Genomic DNA, 21,401 nt, shown 5'->3' on the forward strand with positions numbered 1-21,401 from the left:
GACTGGTATGCGTCGTTTTTTTGTTTGTTTGTTTTTCGTTTTTTTTTAAGGATGGAATAGCGTTATTCCATGCATAGTGACTTCAGGAGTTTTCCCAGACGAGCGTTGTAATAATTCAGTATTGTGTCAGTGCGTTCCGTGTATAATTTTTTATCGTCCGTGTAGCATCAGTGATCATCGTTTTTTCACGTCCTTCAATAAAAACTGACACTTTTTTTTTCAGCATCTTCTAGCAATCCGTCAGTGAAAAACGGACTGCGCTCAGAGTTGGACCAAACTAGTGCACGCAGCGATTTTTCTCTGCACAGCCTGATGGTCCGTGCGGAACATCGGATATGTGAATGAGCCGATTGTCTTTAATGGGTAAGGGTTTAGTCTGCGTGCTGTCATTTATGCGTTCGAACAGCACACGGACGTGAACATCGCTTGTCTGAATAGGTCATTAACCCGTTCCCGTCGTAAACCATTTTCAGATTTTCGTTTTCATTTTTTCCTCCCCACCTTCCAAAAGCCATAACCTTTTCATTTTTTCATCGATATAGTCCTATGAGGGCTTGATTTTTACTAGTCGAGTTGTAATTTTACGTAGCGCCATTTATTGTGCCATATAATGTACTAGGAAACGGGAAAAAAATTATTTGTGGGGTAGAAAATTAAAAAAACAGATTCCTCCATTGTTTTTTTTCGCTTCGTTTTTACGGAATTTACTGTGCAATTAAAACGTGTTTACATTATTCTGTGGATCGATACGATTACGGCGATACCAAATATATATAGTTTTTTTCTGTTTTACTACTTTTACAAGGAAAAAAGAATTAATTTTGTGTTGCAAAATTCTGAGAGCAATATTTTTTTTATTATTTTTCCGTCGATTTAAGTGGTTTGAGGGCTTATTTTTTGCGGGATAAGCTGTAGTTTTTATGATACAGTTTTGGGGTACATGCGACGTTTTGATCACTTTTTATTCAATTTTTTGTGTGAGATGAGGTGACCAAAAAATAGAGATTCTGGTGTTTACATTTTATTTTTATTTTTTTACGGTGTACACCATGCGGGTGAAATAATGATATATTGTAATAGTTTAGACTTTTACGGATGCGGCGATACCAATTTAAAAAAAATAAATTATATTGCTTTAGGGGAAAAATGGGAAAAGGGTTTTTTCTGAACTTTTAATATTTTTTATTTATTTTTTTTACGTAAAAAAAACAACTTTATTTTACGAATAATTTTATTTATTTTTTTATAAATCCCCCTGTGGGACTTCAACCAGCGATCGTTGGATTGCTTGCATTATATACTGCGATACTAATGTATTGCGGTATATTGTCTTTCTGACATGCTTCTATTAAGCCCTGCCGGAGGCATCGCTTATAGGAGCACAAAGATTGCATACCTGGGGGCCTTCATTAGGCCTCCAGGCTGCCATAGCAGCCATCGCCACCCTGTGATTGCATTGCGGGCGGCGTGATGAGCTGCTAGAGGGGTTCACCCCACCTCTTTCTAACGATTTAAATGCCGCGGTCGCTATTGGCTGTATGTTAAAGGGAATGTGTCGCTAGAAAATGTTTTTATTTATTTTTTAGTTAAACAGTGTATAAATGATTAAACACTGTTCAAATTTTTTCACGACTCAGGAAATATTATAAATTCTAATTTATAATATTTCCCAGCGCTGGTCACTAGATGGAGCAATTCCCAAAATTGCAGCATTGCATGTGGTAAAGCAACCACATTGCTTTATGCTGCAAAATTTGGGAATGCTCACTCGCTCTAGTGAGCTCTCAGAATCCCCCCCTCCTTTATCCTGGCTAGTGCCGGGAGAAACGAGGGGATTGAACGGTCTAACTTCCCACACTGTGTCGCCATTTTTTGAGCTAACACACAGTGTAGTAGGTTAACATACAGTAGTAAACACACAGTAAAACACGAACATACATAGAAATCACTTACCTGCTCCTGCCGCCGCCGCTCCCTCCGGTTCGTCCGCTCCGGTCTGCTCCCTCTACTCCTCGTGCTTGCTTCAGAACACAAGTCCGGAAGCCGCGACTGGAAGTCGTCATCTCACAGTCCGGCCGCGGCTTTCGGTCGACATGAACATGGCGCCGGATTTCGCTCTAGCGAAGACCTGACTTTTGGTCTGTGTGGGAGCGGCGCATGCGCCGCTCCCACACAGACGGCGTACGCTATAGTGCATGGAACGGCTCCCGTTCGCATTCTCTATGGGGATGTATGTGCCGTATTCCATCACTGTATTTGTCGTTAATCGACACATACAGAGATGAAGGAAAAAAAAATGGCAGCCCCCATAAAGAAAGTTAAAAAATATAAAAAAAGTAAAACACAAACACACACATAAATAAAAAAAGATTTTATAATAAAACACTAAATGCAAATTGATACCGAATTTTTTTTTTTCGTGACACTCGTCCTTTAAACCCGTTAAATGCCGCGGTCGCTATTGACCGCGGCATTTAACGGGTTTAACATACAGTCGACACCTGCATTGTATAGAGTGGGCTCGCTCTGTAAGTCAAAAGTCGGGAAGGGGTTAAAGGGGTTATCTGGGAAGTGAAAATATTTTCTTAGGCTTCGTTCACATCTTTCTGTCGGAACGGAGCCCTAGCGCAGATGTGAACGAAGCCTTAGGCGCTGCAAATGAAATAAATAAAACAAAAAAGCAATACTTACCTATCCTTGCCCCGGCAATCCAGCAATCTCGCTGGGTCTCCTTTTGTGAAGCCCAGTGTGGCTGATGGGAGATAATGATTGTTTGGTCTTTTTGAATGCGCTCCATTCAAACTTTAGATGTCAATTAACAAAGTAGTATATAGGATTAAGTCCTTTTTTTTTTGCACTTGTTTCAATTAATGTTATGCCCGGAAAGTATTTTATTACTTTTCCCAATTCTATACATTCTCCAGGTGTTCAGGGGGAAAAGACCAGAACTGTTACCTTGGGAATACCTTAAGAAAGGAAGATGTCTGGTTACAAGCCTGTTCCCATCCCATCCTACCCTAAACTTGGGGAGAAGATCACACAGGATACGCTGTACTGGAGACGTTACAAGGTAACTTTCAGAGGCTTACTCGTACTTTCTTTTTAGATCTTTTTAACTATATGTGTATATGCTTGTCCAGGCAGACACAGATGTCTTTTGACAGCCTCATCCTACTGAAGGCTGTATGAATTGTATTTTAAGCAGAGTAAAGGGGCAATCCAGGTAAAGCGGTTACTGTGTTATGGCTGCTGCAGACCATGACCATTTGTTTTAAAAGGGGTATTCCCATCCACAAGATCTACCATAATGTCACTCCAGAAGGAAGGAAACAAGGTGGGGAGGTGGCTCTGCATTCATGTTGCTCTCTCCTTTGTAGTTTATGGGATGTATGACCTGCTCTGCTGTTTCTGTAACTCCCATAAACTACAATGGAGACAGTTGCATGCATGTGCAGCCACCTTGTCTTCTCTTCCCGGGAGTGCAGGAGACCCCAATTCTACTGATATGTTGGAGTACCAGGAGTGGAACTATAAATGCCTCATTTGTGAGTGCCATTTACTTTTATTGCCACCCTTGGGAGGGATATACAGATATCAGAACGGTCTCTCTGTCCATCCAAATTGTTTATTTAGGATTTGGCATAAAAATCTTCCTGGTCCCTTATACTAGAACGCTTTTATTTAAAATTGTATCTTTACTTTTTTTTAATTCTAGAGCATTTTGTGCGTTATGTAATTGGCTGGGACCCAGAAGTGTAACCTATGACCTTCACAGAAAACAGCAGTTTTTCCATTGTTTTTTTATTTTATTTTTTACGGCGTTCACCGTGCCGGTTAAATAATGTAATAGCTTTATAGTCAGGGTCGTTACGGACGCGGCGATACCAAATATGTGTAACGTTTTTACTTTATTTTGTTTTTTTAATAATAAAACATTTTGGAAGGGGAAAAAGTTAACTTTATTAACCTTGTTTTTTACTAGTTCCACTAGGGGACTTTAATATGCGATCCTCCGATCGCTATTATAATACACTGCAATACTTCTGTATTGCAGTGTATTACTGCCTGTCCGTTTAAAACGGACAGGCATCTGCTAGGTCATGCCTCTAGCATGACCTCGCAGGCATTCACTGCAGGCAGTCCTGGGGGCCTTTATTAGGCCCCCGGCTGCCATTGGAGACACACTCGGCGATCTTATCGCTGGGTGTCGGTGGGAGAGAGAGGGAGCGCCCTCCCACTCTCCAAAACAACTCCGATGTGGCGTTCGCTATTGAGCGCCGCATCTGAGGGGTTAAACGGGTGAGATCGATACTGATATCGATCTCATCCGTTCGAGCAGGGATACCCCCAGCCCTCCGCTACCTCTGTTAAGCCGAGAGCAGGGAGGATTAACGGCTCCCTGCTCTGTTTACTCTGATGCAGTGCCGTGAAAAGGCTTATGTATCAGAATAAAGCCCGTTAGTGACCGCCGTGAAAAGGCGTATTGGCGGTCACTAACGGGTTAAAATCTAAAGGTGGTTTTACACGGGCAGATATTCGGCCGTGTTTACTACCTTTAAACAAGCGCCAATCGAAGATACAGCTTGCTAGTCGCGCTTGTTATCTCCATTCAAATGGAGCAATCATTACTATGGCAACGAACGATTGTTACTATGATCGTTTGTTCCCAAACATTTGCATCATTTAGGCAGCGCGTCCCCTGTTTACACAGGAAGATGTACTGCCAACTAGCAACATTTTTTTTTTTTAACCGCGTAAAAGATCCCAATGATCGACTGATCTTTGACCTGTTTACCCAGGGCAATGATCGGGAACAAGTGTTCAATTGAACGCTCGTTCAGTCGCTCCCGTGTAAAAGTTTGTTCAGGCCACGCTCAGATAAATTCTGCACCAAAAGTCTGCAACATATTACGTGCTGGATTTCACACTTTACTGTATAAAATATCCTAAGTGGGCAATTCAGCCACTGCTCTGGAGTCCTTTCTGGCTCCCAGTGTTTCACTTACCTTTTAACCCTTAGGCGCACCATGACGCAACTATACTTCCTTGTGGCCAGTGTCTTCGCGCACGAGGACGTACAGTTACTGCGCGGTTCCCGGTGCACACTGTCAGTGCCGGGACGTCCGCTGTCCCCGACAGCTGACACTCCACTGTTGCTGATCAGTGGATATCAACAATTAACCCCTTAAATGCGGCGGTCGATTGCAATCGCCGCATTTTAGGGGATTCTAGCACATCGGCAGACCTCACAATGAAATCGTGAGGTTTGCAGATGGCTAGCATGGCGACCGGAGGCCAAGTAATGGCCTCCGTGTCTGCCATGTACGGAAGCCTATCAGGACCAGCCTCCTGATAGACTTCCTGTCAAGAGTGACAGGAAGTCACTGTGTTGTTCCCGATGCACACTGTTGGTGACAGTGTACATTGGGAACCGGGAGGTCCCCGACAGCTGACACTCCACTGTTGCTGTTCAGCGGCTCATCGCCGCTGATTTCGGCAATTAACCTGTTAAATGCGGTGCTCGATTGCTATCTCCGCATGTAGGGGGTTTGTAGCACATCAGCAGCCCCCATGCAATTGTGGGGGTTGCTGATGCTTGTGATGGCATCCGGAAGCCAGACAACGGCCTCCGGGTCTGCCATGTATGCAAGCCTATGAGGATCAGCCTCTGGCTGGTCCACGTAGACTTACTGTCAGAGTGACTGTGACATCACACTGACAGCTGGAACACATTACACTACCTAGATAGTGTAATGTATTCTAGCAGCGATCAGAGCTGCAGGTAAAAAAAATAAGATTTTTTTTCCCCTATAATAAGTCTCTTAATGTAAAAAAGTGAAAACATTAAACAGTACACATATTTAGTATCGCTGCGTTCGTAACGACCCAAACTATAAAACTGTTATTTCTCCGCACGGTGAACACCGCAAAAAAAAACACAATGCCAGAATCACTATTTTTTTGGGGTCACCACCCCTCCCAAGATATAGAATAAAAAGTGATCAAAAAATTCCATGTACTGCAAAATAGTACCAATAAAAACTACAACCCGTCCCTTAGGGCCAGTTCACACAGAGTTTTTTTTCTTTATGCGGAAACCGCGTCGGAAAACGTGTTAAAAAAAAAAAAAGCTGAAAATGCCTCCCATTGTTTTCAATGGGAGGCAGAGGCGTTTTTTCCCCGCCAGCGGAAAAACCGTCTCACGGGAAAAAGAAGCAACATGCACAAACTTCGGCCGTTTACATCTCTGACCTCACATTGACATCAATGGGAGGCAGAGAAAGCGTATTTCGTGGCGTTTTTTGCCTGCGGCGCTCAACGACCGCATGCGAAAAATGCAGCGAGAATCGGCTTGCAGACAGAGCAAAATCTGCCTCAAAGTTCCAAATGGAATTTTGAGGCAGATTTTCCGCCTGCAAAAAACTCTGTGTGAACCCAGCCTTATGAACACGGCTTTCTTGACTGAAAAATAAAAAAGTTATGCCTCTCAGAATTTGGTGACACAGAAAATTTATTATTTTATAAACAAGTGATTTTATTGTGCAAACGCTGCAAAATATAAAAAAAAACTATATACATATGGTATCGCCGTAATCGTACCGACCCGCAGAGTAAAGTAAAACTGTAATTTTTAGCGCATTATGAACGCCATAAGAAATAAAGCATTTAAACCACCAAAATCACTGTTTTTTTGGTCGCCTTCGCACTAAATATGTAATAAAAAGTGATCAAAAAGTTGTATGTACCCAAAAATGGTACCAATAAAAACCACAGCTCGTCCCACCAAAAATAAGCCCTCAGACCGCTCAATCAACCAAAAAAGAAAAAGTTATGGCTCTCAGAATGTGTTGATACAAAACTATTTTTTTTTTTTTTTAGTAAATTCGTTTTTTCTTTGTAAAAGTAGTAAAATATAAAAAAAACTATACATTTGGTATCACCGTAATCGTATTGACCCGCAGAATAAAGTTAAATTGTCATTTTTACCGCATGGTGAAAGCTGTAAAAACGAAACCCAAAAAACAATGGAGGAATCAGTTTTTTTTTTCCAATTTCACCCCGCAGAGAATTTTATTTTCAGTTTCCCAGTACATTATATGGCACTTTAAATGGTGTCAATAGAAACTACAAATCTTCCCGCAAAAAATAAGCCCTCACGCCGCTCTACTGTCGGAAAAATAAAGTTATGACGTTTGGAAGGCGGGGAGTGAAAAACTAAAATGGAAAAGGATAAGTCCTGCAAAGGTTAATTAATTTCTATTTAAAAAAAAAATCAGTTACCACATGTGGGGTATTGTCGTACTCTGGAGAGATTGCGTTACAAATTTTGGGCGGCTTTTTCTCCTTTATCCTTTGTGAAAATGAAAAAAATTGTTTTTTATTTAGAAAAACGATAATTTTTGACGGAGTTATGACCTATATTAGCTTTATGCTAATGAGTTTCTCAATGGACAACTGGATGTGTTTTACTTTTTGACTAAGTGGGCGTTGTGCTGCCACATAAACACACTATAACGTTACTGCAGTGTCCTGACAATGAATATACATTACCTCCAGCCAGGACGGGATGTGTATTCAGAATCCTGACCACTTCTGTAGAGTCTGTGTGAGACTACAGCACAGCGAGATCTCGCTACAAATGACAGCTTACAGCGTAATCTCGCGAGACTACCCCTGCTATGCTGTAAATCACAGAGAAGTGCAGAGAAGTGGTCAGGATTCTGAATACACATCACGTCCTGGCTGTAGGTTATGTATATTCATTGTCAGGACACTTGATTGATTATTGTTTGTGTATGTGGCTGCACATCATGTTTTAGTAAGAACACAATGCTGCTGTGTAAATGAATGGAGAGGAGTGCATGATGCTGATTGGTCAGCGTCATACACTCCTGTACAACGCCCACTTGGTCAAAAAGTAAAACCCGCCCAGTTGTCCATTGAGAAACTCATTAGCATAAAGCTAAAATAGGTCATAACTCCGTCAAAAATGATTGTTTTTCTAAATAAAAAAACACTGCTGTAATCTACATTACAGCGCCGATCACATTATGTACAAGATAGGCCACTTATAATGTGGTGACAGAGACTCTTTAAGCACAGCGGGGATCGCATGGATGGTGCCGTTCAGGTAAGTGAAACTTTGGGAGTACGGACGAATTCCTTAGTGACCCTCCAGTCTCAGGATAAAATTATAAATGTGATTGGGTATATGGAGTAATATTTTCTGGTGCCCTCCAGTTGTGCCCCTCTGCCGTGGATTCGCCGTTATAGGGTCCCCTCTGTGTTGTCTCAAAATGGCCAGAGCGCTTCACAGATTAAGTCTAAGACACTCCCTCTGTTCACAGATTAAACCGAACTGCTCACGTGAGGAGCTCTGGCCAATCTGAGAAAAATGGGAGTGTCTCAGACTCCTAGTCAAAGAAGCACTGCAGCCATTTTTGGACCTCACAGAGGGGACCCTAAAATGGCGGATCCACTGCATAGGGGTGCAACTAGAGGGCACCAGGTAACATTACTCCATATACACCATCACATTTAAAATGTCCCGGGACCAGAGGATCGCTTTTTATTCTGGAATACTTTTAATCGAGTTCTCGGCTAGGACGAGCCTTATGGTGTGATCAATTGGTTATGTTGCGTGGGTTTTCCATATTTTTTTTTTGTCTTTATTAGACTCCTGTTCAGATTAAGGAATTTGGTGCTGTAACAAATGTCGACTTTTCACCTGTTCAGCCATGTAATTATGCAGTCACGGCCTCGACCAGGGTAAGTAGAAATCGGTGGAGTTGTACTGATAATTGGTTAGTCTAGTTAAAGGGGTTTACCATCTTATATTTCATAGAATGTCACTTAAATGTGCTAAAAAAAAATGTTTAGAGCCAAAGGCACCCAGCCCTTTATCAAAAGCCTCGACTCCTATTTACAAGAATATTGTTTGTTAGAAAAAGATTAAAATTGTTTTTTAGTTTTAACTATGGCTTCTTTTTTAATATCTGTCACTGAGGAGACCCCCTCCTCACACTGATGTTACTTTATTGACTTTATTTTAATTCTGGTGATTTTATATGTTGGAGCTCTTTCTCCTGATTTCCCCCCCCCAACCCAGGCTGGATTCACACATCGCATATTATTTTCGGAACTTCGGTATTACATATTTGTTGTGAAATTCTGCAATTAAGTACAGTTCAAATGAAGGGAATGACGTTTTAACAAACCTTGATTCACAAATGGCATAAAATTCCACAACATGCCTTCACATACCGCAGCGCATTCAATGATCTTAAAGTGTACCTACCACTATGAACATCAATTCCTAACATAGCTTTACAGGAATTGGAGCTCCATGCTTTCCTTAAATGGTAACAGTAGATTTGTTGAACGTTTAGACTTGTCATAGTGACATGTCAGAAGTTTTGATTGTCGGTGGTCCGAGCACTGAGACCCCCCCCCACCAATCGGTCAGAGACTGTTTTTGTTTGGCTTTTTCTGGAAATCAATGTATCGATGTACGGGCTCAATAGGAGCCTCTACTCTGATACGTCAGCTTTCCGGAAAAAGCCGAACAGAAACGAAGTGGCTGAGTGTTCACACGAGCACTTCTGCCTCTTAATTTTATTGATTGGTGGGGGTCTCCGTGCTCGGACCCCCACCAATCAAAACTTCTGACTTGTCACACTGTGACCCACCGATTCCTACAGCGTCTGCTGTGTCAACCGGAAGTCTCTTCCACTATGTATTCCTATGAGACTCACATTGAGTGTCTCATAGGAATACATAGTGAAAGTGACTTCCGTTCCACACAGCAGACGCTGTAGGAATTGGCCGGTCACAATGCAGCCGCTGGACATAATTGCGGCTGGAATGGTTCGACAACAAAGCGCCTGGTAAGCACCTGCCCTACCTTTTACCGGGTGTAATTTACAAAAGAGGGTCAAAAGTAAAAAAAAAAAAAAAAATCACTGGAGTGTCTCTTTTAATAAGGTATTCCTATAGACATTTATGGATAACCGGTTGGGACCCCACCTCTGATTCGCAGGACCGCCACCTTTCAGGAATAAGAGATTTTTGGCTGAAATACCCCTTGAAAAGATGATAACATTTTGGCTGGAGGCAGCGACGAGTATGGAGCGCTCGCTGCATAATTCTTAATCCAGCTCTAATTGAACTCCATAATGAAGCTCCTTATCTTTCCCCATTGGTGGGTGCAGACAAAGAGAATTATTTTTTTCTAAAGTACCAACAAAATTCTAGTGTGGAACCTTTTATCCTCATCAGTCCTATACGTATTTGTTTTTTCTCCTTCAGATCCACATATATGGCCGGTATTCTCAGGAGCCTATCAAAACCTATTCCCGCTTTAAAGATACAGCTTATTGTGGCACATACAGAGCTGATGGAAAGTTGCTTGCTGCTGGCTGTGAAGATAGTGTGGTGCAGCTGTTTGATATCAATGGAAGGGCTGCCTTGAGACAATTCATCGGGCATAGCAAGTAAGTGTCCCTTATGTCGACCGTAGTTTACAGCACCTCAATGTGGCTCCCCAGCAGGTGGCAGCCCTGAGTACTATTGTGCACTAGTGGCACCAGGGATGTCATAGTATTGGTAAAACTTTGCACTATAGTCAAAACCAAATCACTGGCAATTAACTAGCGCACGAGGCATCTGAATTGTAACATATCTTGAATCTAGGTGCAATATTTAGGGAGAAGGAGAAGTTTTAGGCCCCATTCACACGAGCGTATCATATTCACGCGTGTGAAAAACGCGTGTGAATCTGGTCCCTGTGTGTTGCTTTATGCATTAGTGTGCTTTTCTAGTGGCATGCGTTATTCACACACTTGCAAAGCACATCTATTTTTTTATTTTTTTTTCAATCAAATTGATTTGCAAATCCCGCACCGCACACGGATGTGCGTGGCTTTCACGCACCCATTGACTTCAATGGGCGCGTAGGTGCGTGAAAGCGCACCAATATAGGACATGCAGTGAGTTTCACGCAACAGACTCGCACTGCGTGAAAACTCAGACGTGTGAACGGCTCCATTGAAATCAATGGGTGCGTGTGATTTACATGGGGGAAGCTGCAAGCAGGAGGACAGACCACAGACTGATACTGTCGCCTTTCACCCTGTACAGCTTTCCAGTGACCCCAGTGGTCACCCTACTAAAGGGGTAAGAATGTAATCTCTCCCTGTGCCTAATAAGACCATTTGTCAACTCTGTGACTCAGATGTTTACCGGCATCTGGATCATGGAAATTTTGTTATCTTCCGTTTTGATTATTTTATGAACGTATGGACATGTATCCCAAGGCATAAGTGGCACGTATGAACTGTGCACGTCTTGAACCTTTATTTTTGGGAGTTGTGTGTCTAAATCTGGCCACACGTTTTGGATCTCTGTCAGCCGAATGATCATTCGGCCAACAGCTGTTCCTAACGACTCCATTAAAAACACTTGCACGCTCAGCCGAGCATGACGGTGTATAAGGGAAGAGAAGGGAGAAAGACAGCGGCTTATCTCCTTATGAACAGAGGGATTGGGCAGATGTCAGGGGAGAGTTGGGACACCACTATACACATTAGATGGTCAGGCGGTCCAACCAAAATCGTCAGGTTCAGCCGACCTACATCTATTCTGTATGGCCAGGTTAAGGCTCTGCTTAGGTCAGACATTTAGTCACAAACATGAGTTTTTATGCTGCTTTTTTATTTTTTAAATAATACACTTTGGTATTTTTTTTTTCACAATGTGCCAGGTGTCTTCCATCAGAAAATATATGGGTAGGATTTTTTTTTAAAATTGTATTTTATAATTCAGGTTTTATTTATGCATGTCAAAAGTGTAAGAAAAACTAAATGCCCTGTCAGCGAAAGGGTTAAGGGTTGTCCATCACATAAAGAATTATTATTTAACCCCTTCAGGACCAGCCCCATTTTTTAAAATGTGAAATGTCACTTTATGTGGTAATAACTTTGGTATTCTTTTACCTATCCAAGCGATTCGGAGACTGTTTTCTTGTGACATATTGCACTTTATGTTGGTGGAAAAATTTGGTCGATAAATTCATTGCTTATTTGTGAAAAACGCCAAAATTTAGAGAAGATTTGAAGAAATTATGATTTTTCTAATTTTAAGTGTATCTACTTGTAAAACCGATAGTAATACCACCCAAAATAGTTACTAATTAACATCCCCCATATGTCTACTTTTTGTTTGCATAGTTTTTTTTAACATCCTTTTATTTTTCTAGGACGTTACAAGGCTTCGAACTTTAGCAGCAATTACTCACATTTTTAAGGAAATTTCAAAAGGCTATATTTTCAGGGACCAGCTCAGTTCTGAATTGGCTTTGAGGGGCACATATATTAGAAACCTCCATAAAATAGCCCATTTTGAAAACTGAACCCTCAAAGTATTCAAAACAGTATTTAGAAAGTGTTTTAACCCTTTTAGGCGTTCCACCGGAATTAAAGCAAAGTAGAGGTGAAATTTACAAATGTAATTTTTTTTTTTGCCAAAATTCATTTGTAAAACATTTTTTCCTGTAACACAACGTTTTACCTGAGAAATATCCCACATGTGGCTCTAGTGTCCTAATGGACTGAAACACCCGCCTCAGAAGCAAAGGAGCACCTAGTGGATTTTGGGGCCTCCTTTTTATTAGAATATGTTTTAGGCACCATGTCAGGTTTGAAGAGGTCTTGTAGTGCCAAATCAATGGAAACCCCCCAAAGTGACCCCATTTTTGAAAATACACCCCTCAGGGAATTTATCTAGGGGTATAGTTAGCATTGTGACCCTACAGGTTTTTTGCTAAATTTATTTGAATTAGTCTGTGAAAATGAAAATCTCTTTTTTTTTTCTGGAAAAACAGAATTTTCGCAAGGAATAAAGGAGTAAAAGCAACCCAACATTTGTAAAGCAATTTCTCCCAATTACGGATATACCCCATATGTGGTAATAAACTGCTGTTTGGACACACTGCAGTGCTCAGAAGGGAAGGAGCACCATTTGGATTTTGGAGCGCTGATTTTACTGATATGGTTTTCGGTGCCATGTCATGTTTGCAACGCACTGAGGGACCTAAACAGTGGAAACCCTCTAAAAGTGATCCCATTTTGGAAGCCGTCCCTCAAGGAATTTTTCTAGTGGTATAGTTAGCATTTTGACCCCACAGGTTTTTTTGCTGAATTTATTTGAATTCGTCTGTGAAGATAAAAATCGACTTTTTTTTTTTTTTTTTTTTCTGAAAGAAACACATAATTTTCATAAGGACTAAAGGATAAAAAGCACCTCAACATTTGAAAAGCAATTTCTCCTGATTACGGCAATACCCCATATGTGGTAATAAACTGCTATTTGGACCCAAGGCAGGGCTCAGAAGGGAAGGAGCTCCATTTGGATTTTGGATTTCTGATTTTGCTGAATTAGTTTCTGGGGCCATGTTGCATTTGCAGAGACCCTGAAGTACCAGTACAATAGAAATTCCGAAGGTGTGATCCCATTTTGGAGACTATACCCCTCAAATAATTAAATTAGAGGTGTAGTGAGCATTTTGATCCCTCAGGTGCTTTATATATTTTATTAGAATTGGGCCATGAAAATGAATTTATTTTTCCCCCAATAACATGTAGATTTAGCTCATAATTTTTAATTTCCACACGGAATACAGGAGAAAAGACACCCCAAAATGTGTTGCACAATTTCTCATAAGTAGGGAAATACCCCATATGTTGTTGTAAACTGCTATTTGGACATATGTCAAGGGTCCAAACAAAAAAGCGCAACTTCGTTTTTGGAGTGGAGATTTTACAAAAATGGGTTTTGGTGCCATGTTGCTTTGCGCTGAGGTACTAGTACAGTGAAAACCCCCGAAAAGTGACTCCGTTTTAGGAAACTTCACTTCTCAAGGAATTCATCTAGAATTGTGAGCATCTTGACCCCAAAAGTTTTGCAGAAATGAGTACACCGTAAATGTTGCAGATTGAAAATTGCAATTTTCCACAGATATGCTATTTCAGTGCCCAATGTGTTGTGCCCAGATTTTGCCACTTCAGACACACACCCTATAAATTGTTAACCGGGTTCTCCAGAGTACAGTAATACCCCATATGTGGTCATAAACTGCCGTGTTTTTGTCGACGGAGCTGTGTGAGGGCTTGTTTTTTGCGTGACAAACTGTAGTTTATATTGGTATCGTTTTGGGGTACTTGTGACTTTTTGATCACGTTTTATTCCATTTTTTTTGGGAAACTATGTGACCAAAAAAGGAAATTCTGCCATTGTTTTTTATTTTTATTTTTTACGGTATTCACCGTGCGGGATGAATGATATATTTTATAGGACAGGCCGATGAGAACGCGGCGATACCTATTATTATGTATAGTTTATTATTTTATTTTTTTTATTTATTTATTTTTTTTCTAATTATAAAGGGCTTGATCAGGGAAACAGGGAGATTGTTGTTTTTATTACGTAAAACTTATCTAAAACCTTTTTTTTTTTTTTTTTTTTTTTTTTTTACTTTTTTTTTCACTTATTTTTTTTACACATACTTAGGGACTTGAAGATCTGATCTTCTGATCCCCTGTACAATACACTGCACTACTTCTGTATATACTTGTGTAGTGCAGTGTATTGTAACTGTCATTTTACAACTGGCAGTTAAGCCTATTACATCCTGCCTTGGGCAGGACCTAATAGGCTTCCGTACCTGGCAACCATCGGCAATCCACAATTTTTTTGCGGAGGTGCAGAGGGAGCCCCCTCCCTCTGTGTCGTTATATGTCGCTATTGACAGTGGCATTTAAGGGGTTAAACGGCGGCAATCGGAGATAACTGTGATCGCCGCTGTTTCAGTGGGATGTCGGCTGTAAATGGGCATTACTGTACGCCCATTTGCGGGAACGCACCACTAAAAAGGACGTACAGTAACGCCCATTTGTGGAAAGGGGTTAAACAGGTCACATTGCTATACAAATATAATAAAACTCTTCTCACCTGTCCCCCGTCTCTATTTCCTGCTGCAGCGATGATGTGCTGACACAGGGTAATGTTACTGCTAAACAGTGCCCCTCTTCTTAAATTGCTTTGTATGGTACTGCAGCTTGGTCACATTTAAATAACTGTTGCAATACCAGACAGAGCCAATGCACAGGAGTTTTGCTGTTTCTGGGGGGAAAATTATTATTTTATTCTAATCTTCTATAACCATTTTAATGTTGACCTATTGATTAAAGGGATTGGAGGTTCTGAGTATGTTTCTGAAATAAGGTTTTGTTGATGGGAAATGTCTGTATAAATGTTGGCAGCTAAGCTTACAACTTGGTAATATAATGCTGTTCATAACCCTGTTCGCTGTATCTTTACCATACAATATTGCCTGTGTTCCCTTAGAGCAGTGCGCTTTGTGGACTTCACTGCAGATAAGTTTCGGATTGTGTCGGGCTCGGATGACTATGCGTCCAAAATCTGGGACATCCCAAATGGCACAGAAATCTCTACCTACAAAGAGCATACAGACTACGTGCGCTGCGGCTGTGCAAGTAAACTCAATGACGATCTGTTTGTCACAGGTATGCCGGATTTCCGATTCTCTGCTATTTTACCACCTAGTCTTAGAAATGTCTTTTTGATTAATCTATTTTCGTACTATATTGCTTGTCTTCCTGATAACTGAGAGAAATTTTAGATATTTCCTAAAACCCAGTAAAGTCTGGCATCAGTCAACTGAGTGTGTCTGAATATTGAAAGCTTATTCTCTTGATCTGATGGCTTTCAGGGTTCTGTAAAGAAGGGTGATTGTTCCTTGCTGGAAAGTTGCATCCAGCTAAAGTTACTATGATGCTTGTTTATTAGCAATTCTACCTATTCCATAACCTGACTTTCTGCCTTCCATCTGATCTCCGCAGCAATATCTAAAGAATAAAAGCATTGTCTTAAAGCTGGCCAGACACATTAGATAAATGGTGACCAAGCACACCAATTTTGTAAGGATCGGCCAATGACATAATATGTATGGGGGCAACACGACTGCCAAAGGGGCAAAGAGGAATTTGGCAGGTTGGATTTTTGTTCTCCTGGGAGATAGGACTCTGTTAGAGGTATCTGGCTGTGGCTTTTTGTGGCTGATTCTAGTGTACATGTTTATGGGGGAGGCAGGCGAGATGTGTATTCGGTCGACAGCTATTTCATTTGCATGGGTGGTTTTCTCAATGGAGCTGTCAACACGTCACAGCAACAGCCTCTCTACGTTTAGACAGTAGGGAGCAATTTGAGTAAGGTTCCATGCACATGACCGTGCCCATAATTACAACCCGTAATTACGGGCACGGCCGGCTGCGGACAGCCGGCCGTTTTTACGGGCCGTGCTACCATTATAAAGTTGCAGAGCACGGTCCGTAAAATAAAACGTGTCCTATTTTTTCGGCGAGTTTCTACGGCACGGACACCTTCCTGAAAATATACGGGAAGGTGTCCGTCGGCCATAGGAAGGAATGGGCCTGTAATTACAGTCGATTTTACGGTCGTGTGCATGGGGCAAAATAGAGCAGTAAAAGCAGAGACCGGCAACATTTTCCAATATGTTGGAGACCATCAAAGTAAACCGCCAACATAAACTTAGAAAAGGGTTTCAAATCGCATGTGGCCACGGTTCAAAAAAGGAAAAAAAAAGACACTCTTTCCTTTATTATATTTGTATTACTAGTAGTCCACTTTTTCACTGCAGTGGCTCTCCTGTGTCTCACCACCGCTCCTCTTTTGTCAATACAGTGGAGTGACATTACAGTGATTTACCTCCATGTTGTCCCGAACGAGGGGACCAGCAGAAGTAATTCACAAACAGTCTGCCGGTTTTTTTCCCCGTAAGGCTGGTTTTACATCTGTGATACCGGCACATTTTAGTGTCGGTTTTATGGGTGCATTGTCCAGGCCTTTCGAAGCTCTACTGAATGAGACTCTGATGAGTATAGCACCCTATGGTGATCTGAGTATCGTTCAGTAGAGCCACGAAAGGTCCAAGCGTTGCACCCGGTTTACAGCTGTGTGAAAACTGCCTTGCTCTACGTGGTCCCCACATAAGATGGGGGGCTGTTTTTTTGGCATGTGTAGTTTTATATGGTAACTTAAAAATTAAAATAAAAATGTAAACACTTTATTACCTGTACCGGTCATTTGAGTGGTTGGTGTTTTTTTATTACAGGCTCCTATGATCATACTGTGAAGGTTTTTGATGTTCGAACAGAAAAGAGTGTGATGACCATGGAACATGAACAGCCAGTAGAAAGTGTCCTGCTCTTCCCTTCTGGGGGGCTTCTTGTCTCTGCAGGTATGGAGGTCACATCTTATGTGGTTTACAGTCAGGCTGCTTTACCCCTTATTGACGTAGGACGGATATATCCATCTAAAGCAGGAGCTAGTTCTGTCGCTCTGATCTCGTGGGTACTGCCACTGTACCCACAAGATCAGCGGCAGTTATACGTATGTGCAAACATAGGAAAACATATAAAACCTTTTTATATATTTTGGTATCCCCGTAATCGTGCCGACCCATAGAATATAGGTAACATGTTATTTACGCCGCATAGTGAAAGGCATGAATTTAAAATGTGAAAAACTATGCTGGAATAGCTGCTTATTTTCAATTCCCTCCTAAAATAAGGTTAATAAAAGTTAATCAATATATTATATGCATCCAAAGGTGGTGCAATTGAAAAATACAACTCGTCCTGCAAAAAACAAGCCCTTATACGGCGGCTAGGTCAACAGAATTAAAAAAAAAGTTATGCTTGGAATGAGACAGTGAAAAAACAAAAAATAATCCTTGGTCATTAACACGCGAAAAGGCCTGACCATTAAGGGGTTAATAATACTGGCCTGCTCTCGGCATTAATTTTACCTGTGATTTTGAAGTGACTAACTGATAACTGTTTTGCAACAAGTACAATGCTATATGGGCATAAATGGTATATTGGTCATTGCTCACTGACTTGTAACTGTACTTACTATAGTGCAGACTGATTCTGTTTCGCAGTATACTCCCTATACTGTTCCTTGAAGCTTAACTCATGGATTCAGGTAAGAAATCGGAGCACCAAGCAGGAGGAAGTAAATGTAGACACTTTGAAAACCCAAATATGTGGCTAGTGTCTTTGTTCCGACCCTGTAATTGCCCAGCAATTGCAACGTTTTCTGTAAGTTTTCGCTAAATCCTCTTACCACATCAGACGTATATTGCGACTTACCCGTAGGCTTCTATTGTACAGACATAGATTATATGGACAAAAGGATTGGGACACACCTCTTAATCTATGAATTCAGGTGTTTCATTCAGTCCCATTGCCACAAGCATATAAAATCCAGCACGTCGCCTTTAGAATGACCAATTCTTTCACAAATGTTTGTAAAGAGCTCACTGAATTCCAGCGTGGTACTGTAATAAGAGGACACCATTGTAACTATTCAAGAAAGGGCAGAAAAGACTGTGCCACGATCTGATGCGTTGCTTTTCATTAAATTATAATTCTTGTATAGAAGGACTACCTGTTTCTGGACTGAACCGGTCCCTTCATCAGGTTCATCTGATGAAGGCACTGGTTCAGTCCTGAAACGCGTAGTCCTACTATAATATAAATACAATTTTATGAAAAGCAACGCATTGAATACTTACCTGCCAGGTGCCGTGACCAGATCGCTGCACCGATTTTTCTGCCTCTTCTTGAATGACTACTCTTCCCCGGAACCAAGGATCCTATCTTCCAAGGGACAGCAGTGGGTGGCAGCCGGCTTCCTGACAAGTCTTCTGACTCAGATGCTAAGCAGTAGCATTGTACCTATAATTGCACAACCTTACTAGCTGAGTAACTTGCAAACAACCCAAACTATCGATGTGTTGTACTCCTACAATATTATCTTTAGAGGAGTGCCATTTCCACTTCTCCCCTTTTTCTACCCCTCTACGTTTGACTTTTTACAACGGTAGTTTGTGAAATTTCTTCCCTCCTAGATATTCCACAGTCAACTGGGAGGGGTATTATTGCAAAGTAGAAGCATTTAGGAACCAGAGCAACTTAGCCATGAAGTAGAGACCACGAAAAGTTACAGAGCAGGGACGCCGAGTGATTAAAATCTGTGCAAAAAATCACCAAGCACAACGCCAAGTGTTTGATGGAGTGGTGTAAAGCATGCTGCCACTGGACTCTGGAGCAGTGGAAACGTGTTCTGTGGAGTGATGAATCACGCTTCTCTATCTGGCAGTCTGATGGACGAGTCGGAGTTTGGGGAATGCCAGGAGGACGTTACCTGCCTGACTACATTGTGCCAACTGTAGAGTTTGGTAGAGGAGGGATTATGCTATGGGGTTGTTTTTCAGGGGTTGGCCTAAGACCCTTAGTTCCAGTAAAGGGAAATCTTAATGCTTCAGATTACCAAGACATTTTGGACAATTGTAGCTTCCAACTTTGTGAAAAACGTTTGGGGAAGGCTCTTTTATGTTTTGTTCCCAGTGCATAAAGTAAGGCCAATAAAGACATGCTTGGGTGAGTTTGGTGTGGAAGAACCTGACTGGGCCACACAGAGACCTGACCTCAACCCCATCCAACACCATTGGAATAAACTAGAATGGAGGTTGTGTAAAATTCTCTCTCGTCCAATATTAGTGTCTGACCTCACAAATGTTCTTCTGGATGAACTGGCAAAAATTCCCCCAGACACACTCCAAGATCTTGTTGAGAACCTTCCCAGAAAAGTGGAAACATTTTTTAGCTGCAAAGAGGGGAAGAAACTCCATTGTAATGCCTATGGATTTAGAAAATGTCATAAAAGCTCCCATAGGTATCTCAATACTTTTGCCCATTTAGTGTATGTCAAGAGTATGTACGGTTTATTGTAGGATTTACATGTTTTATGTCAACAAAAAATAAATATATATAATGTATTTCTCTACAATGAAAGTCAATAATAGAGATGCCAATCCATAGGCAATACAGTTTATACTTTGCATCTCGTTTTTTATTTTTTTGCAGTATACTTTTCAGCTGTAGCCAGTTTACAACTTGGCTATAGATTTTAGTACATTGGCACTTGCAGACACCCAGCTAATTTTTTTTTTTTTACTTGCCAGTAATATTCTAGCAGTGTCATTTTTCTTCCCATCTCTGTTGCATCTATACATTTTAAACCCTTTTATTATGGGCAGCTGTGTCATGTGATCTCAACCAGAATAGCCCATGCTTTCATGTGTAGACAGGTGGTTATTCTCCCCTGTGTAGATGAATTCCTGTGAACTGCAGGGTTACATCACCTATCAAATCCCTCCTCACAGCTGAGAACCCTCCCCTAGACACCTAACTCCACCCTCCTTGTTCATCTGTATGTCCTTGCATATAGTGCTGCTGAAGAGGTTATTTCTGCCCTATCTACAGGAGCAGGAGTGCAGTGATTTTAATAGGTGAGTCTGTACAATGATTAGCTGCAGTGTTCTAAAACTCCCCTGACTCACATGGTCTATACTATTTGTAAGTGCTGTGTGTAGAGAGTCTAGTGTATTACTATGAGATTCCGCTCCTCACTGCCTCTGTGTAAAAACTGACACAAGCAGGAGACAGGCTGAAGCTGCATCACTTAGGATACATTGAGACTATGCAATTAGAGGACAGAAGTTCTATGCCACTGATCTATCACTTGCTGCGCTTAGATAGGACTCCGAGCAGAGCAAGTGCGGTGTGATGAGACTGCCCTCTCTGCTTCTACAAAGCCAGAGGCATCATGGGAAATGTAGGCTGAATTAGAGGAATGATAGCAGAGGAGAAGAAGAAATCCAGATGGCAGATAAGCTATAAATGGCACATTAAATAAAACCGGTATACACAATGGATAGACAGGAGCCTCTACATTATCTTTAATGGCAGCCTATGCTGCACTATATCGGCAAAAAATAATAATGTTGGAGTTCTTTTTTTAATATTGAAATTTTGTAACAGTTACAACACCATATATATATATATATATATAATTTCTTTTCTTTATCCTTTAGGTGGTAGATATGTGAAAGTGTGGGACTTACTGAAAGGAGGGCAGTTATTGGTATCATTAAAAAATCATCACAAAACAGTTACTAGTCTGTGCCTTAGTAGCTCTGGTCAGAGACTGCTGTCTGGATCATTAGACAGGTAAGTTTCAAAGTGAAAGTTTTTTTTAAAACACCTTTAAAATTTGATGTCTGTCCACATGCACTCCGTTTCCTGTGCTCCTGCCATAGCATGATATAGACTAGAAAGCACCTGTGCACTGGGTGTTCTGCAATAGTCATACGTGAATTTGTTTTTTTTTATGCTGAAAAGTCTGTTCATATCAAGTGAAGCACGCCTTTACAGGGGATTTCAGGAATTTTCCAT

At 41.2% G+C, this 21,401-nt stretch overlaps 1 protein-coding gene across 3 annotated transcripts in view; it reads left to right on the forward strand.

Annotated features, from left to right (window-relative positions):
- UTP15 (UTP15 small subunit processome component) overlaps positions 1-21,401 on the forward strand; it is a 34,978-nt gene that overhangs the window by 1,611 nt on the left and 11,966 nt on the right. For 2 of the 3 annotated variants that reach the window (XM_075838132.1, XM_075838115.1), the window contains exons 2-7: positions 2,925-3,070; positions 8,677-8,769; positions 10,309-10,493; positions 15,403-15,581; positions 17,210-17,335; positions 21,041-21,176. In XM_075838132.1, the coding sequence (XP_075694247.1) occupies positions 2,981-3,070; positions 8,677-8,769; positions 10,309-10,493; positions 15,403-15,581; positions 17,210-17,335; positions 21,041-21,176 (809 nt within the window). In that variant the 5' untranslated portion in view covers positions 2,925-2,980. Of the gene's footprint in view, positions 1-223; positions 364-2,924; positions 3,071-8,676; positions 8,770-10,308; positions 10,494-15,402; positions 15,582-17,209; positions 17,336-21,040; positions 21,177-21,401 lie in introns of all 3 variants that reach the window. The other variant, XM_075838123.1, reaches the window with a different exon arrangement.

This window comes from Rhinoderma darwinii, chromosome 1 (assembly GCF_050947455.1).
Source record: "Rhinoderma darwinii isolate aRhiDar2 chromosome 1, aRhiDar2.hap1, whole genome shotgun sequence".
In the NCBI taxonomy this organism is placed as follows: domain Eukaryota; kingdom Metazoa; phylum Chordata; class Amphibia; order Anura; family Rhinodermatidae; genus Rhinoderma; species Rhinoderma darwinii.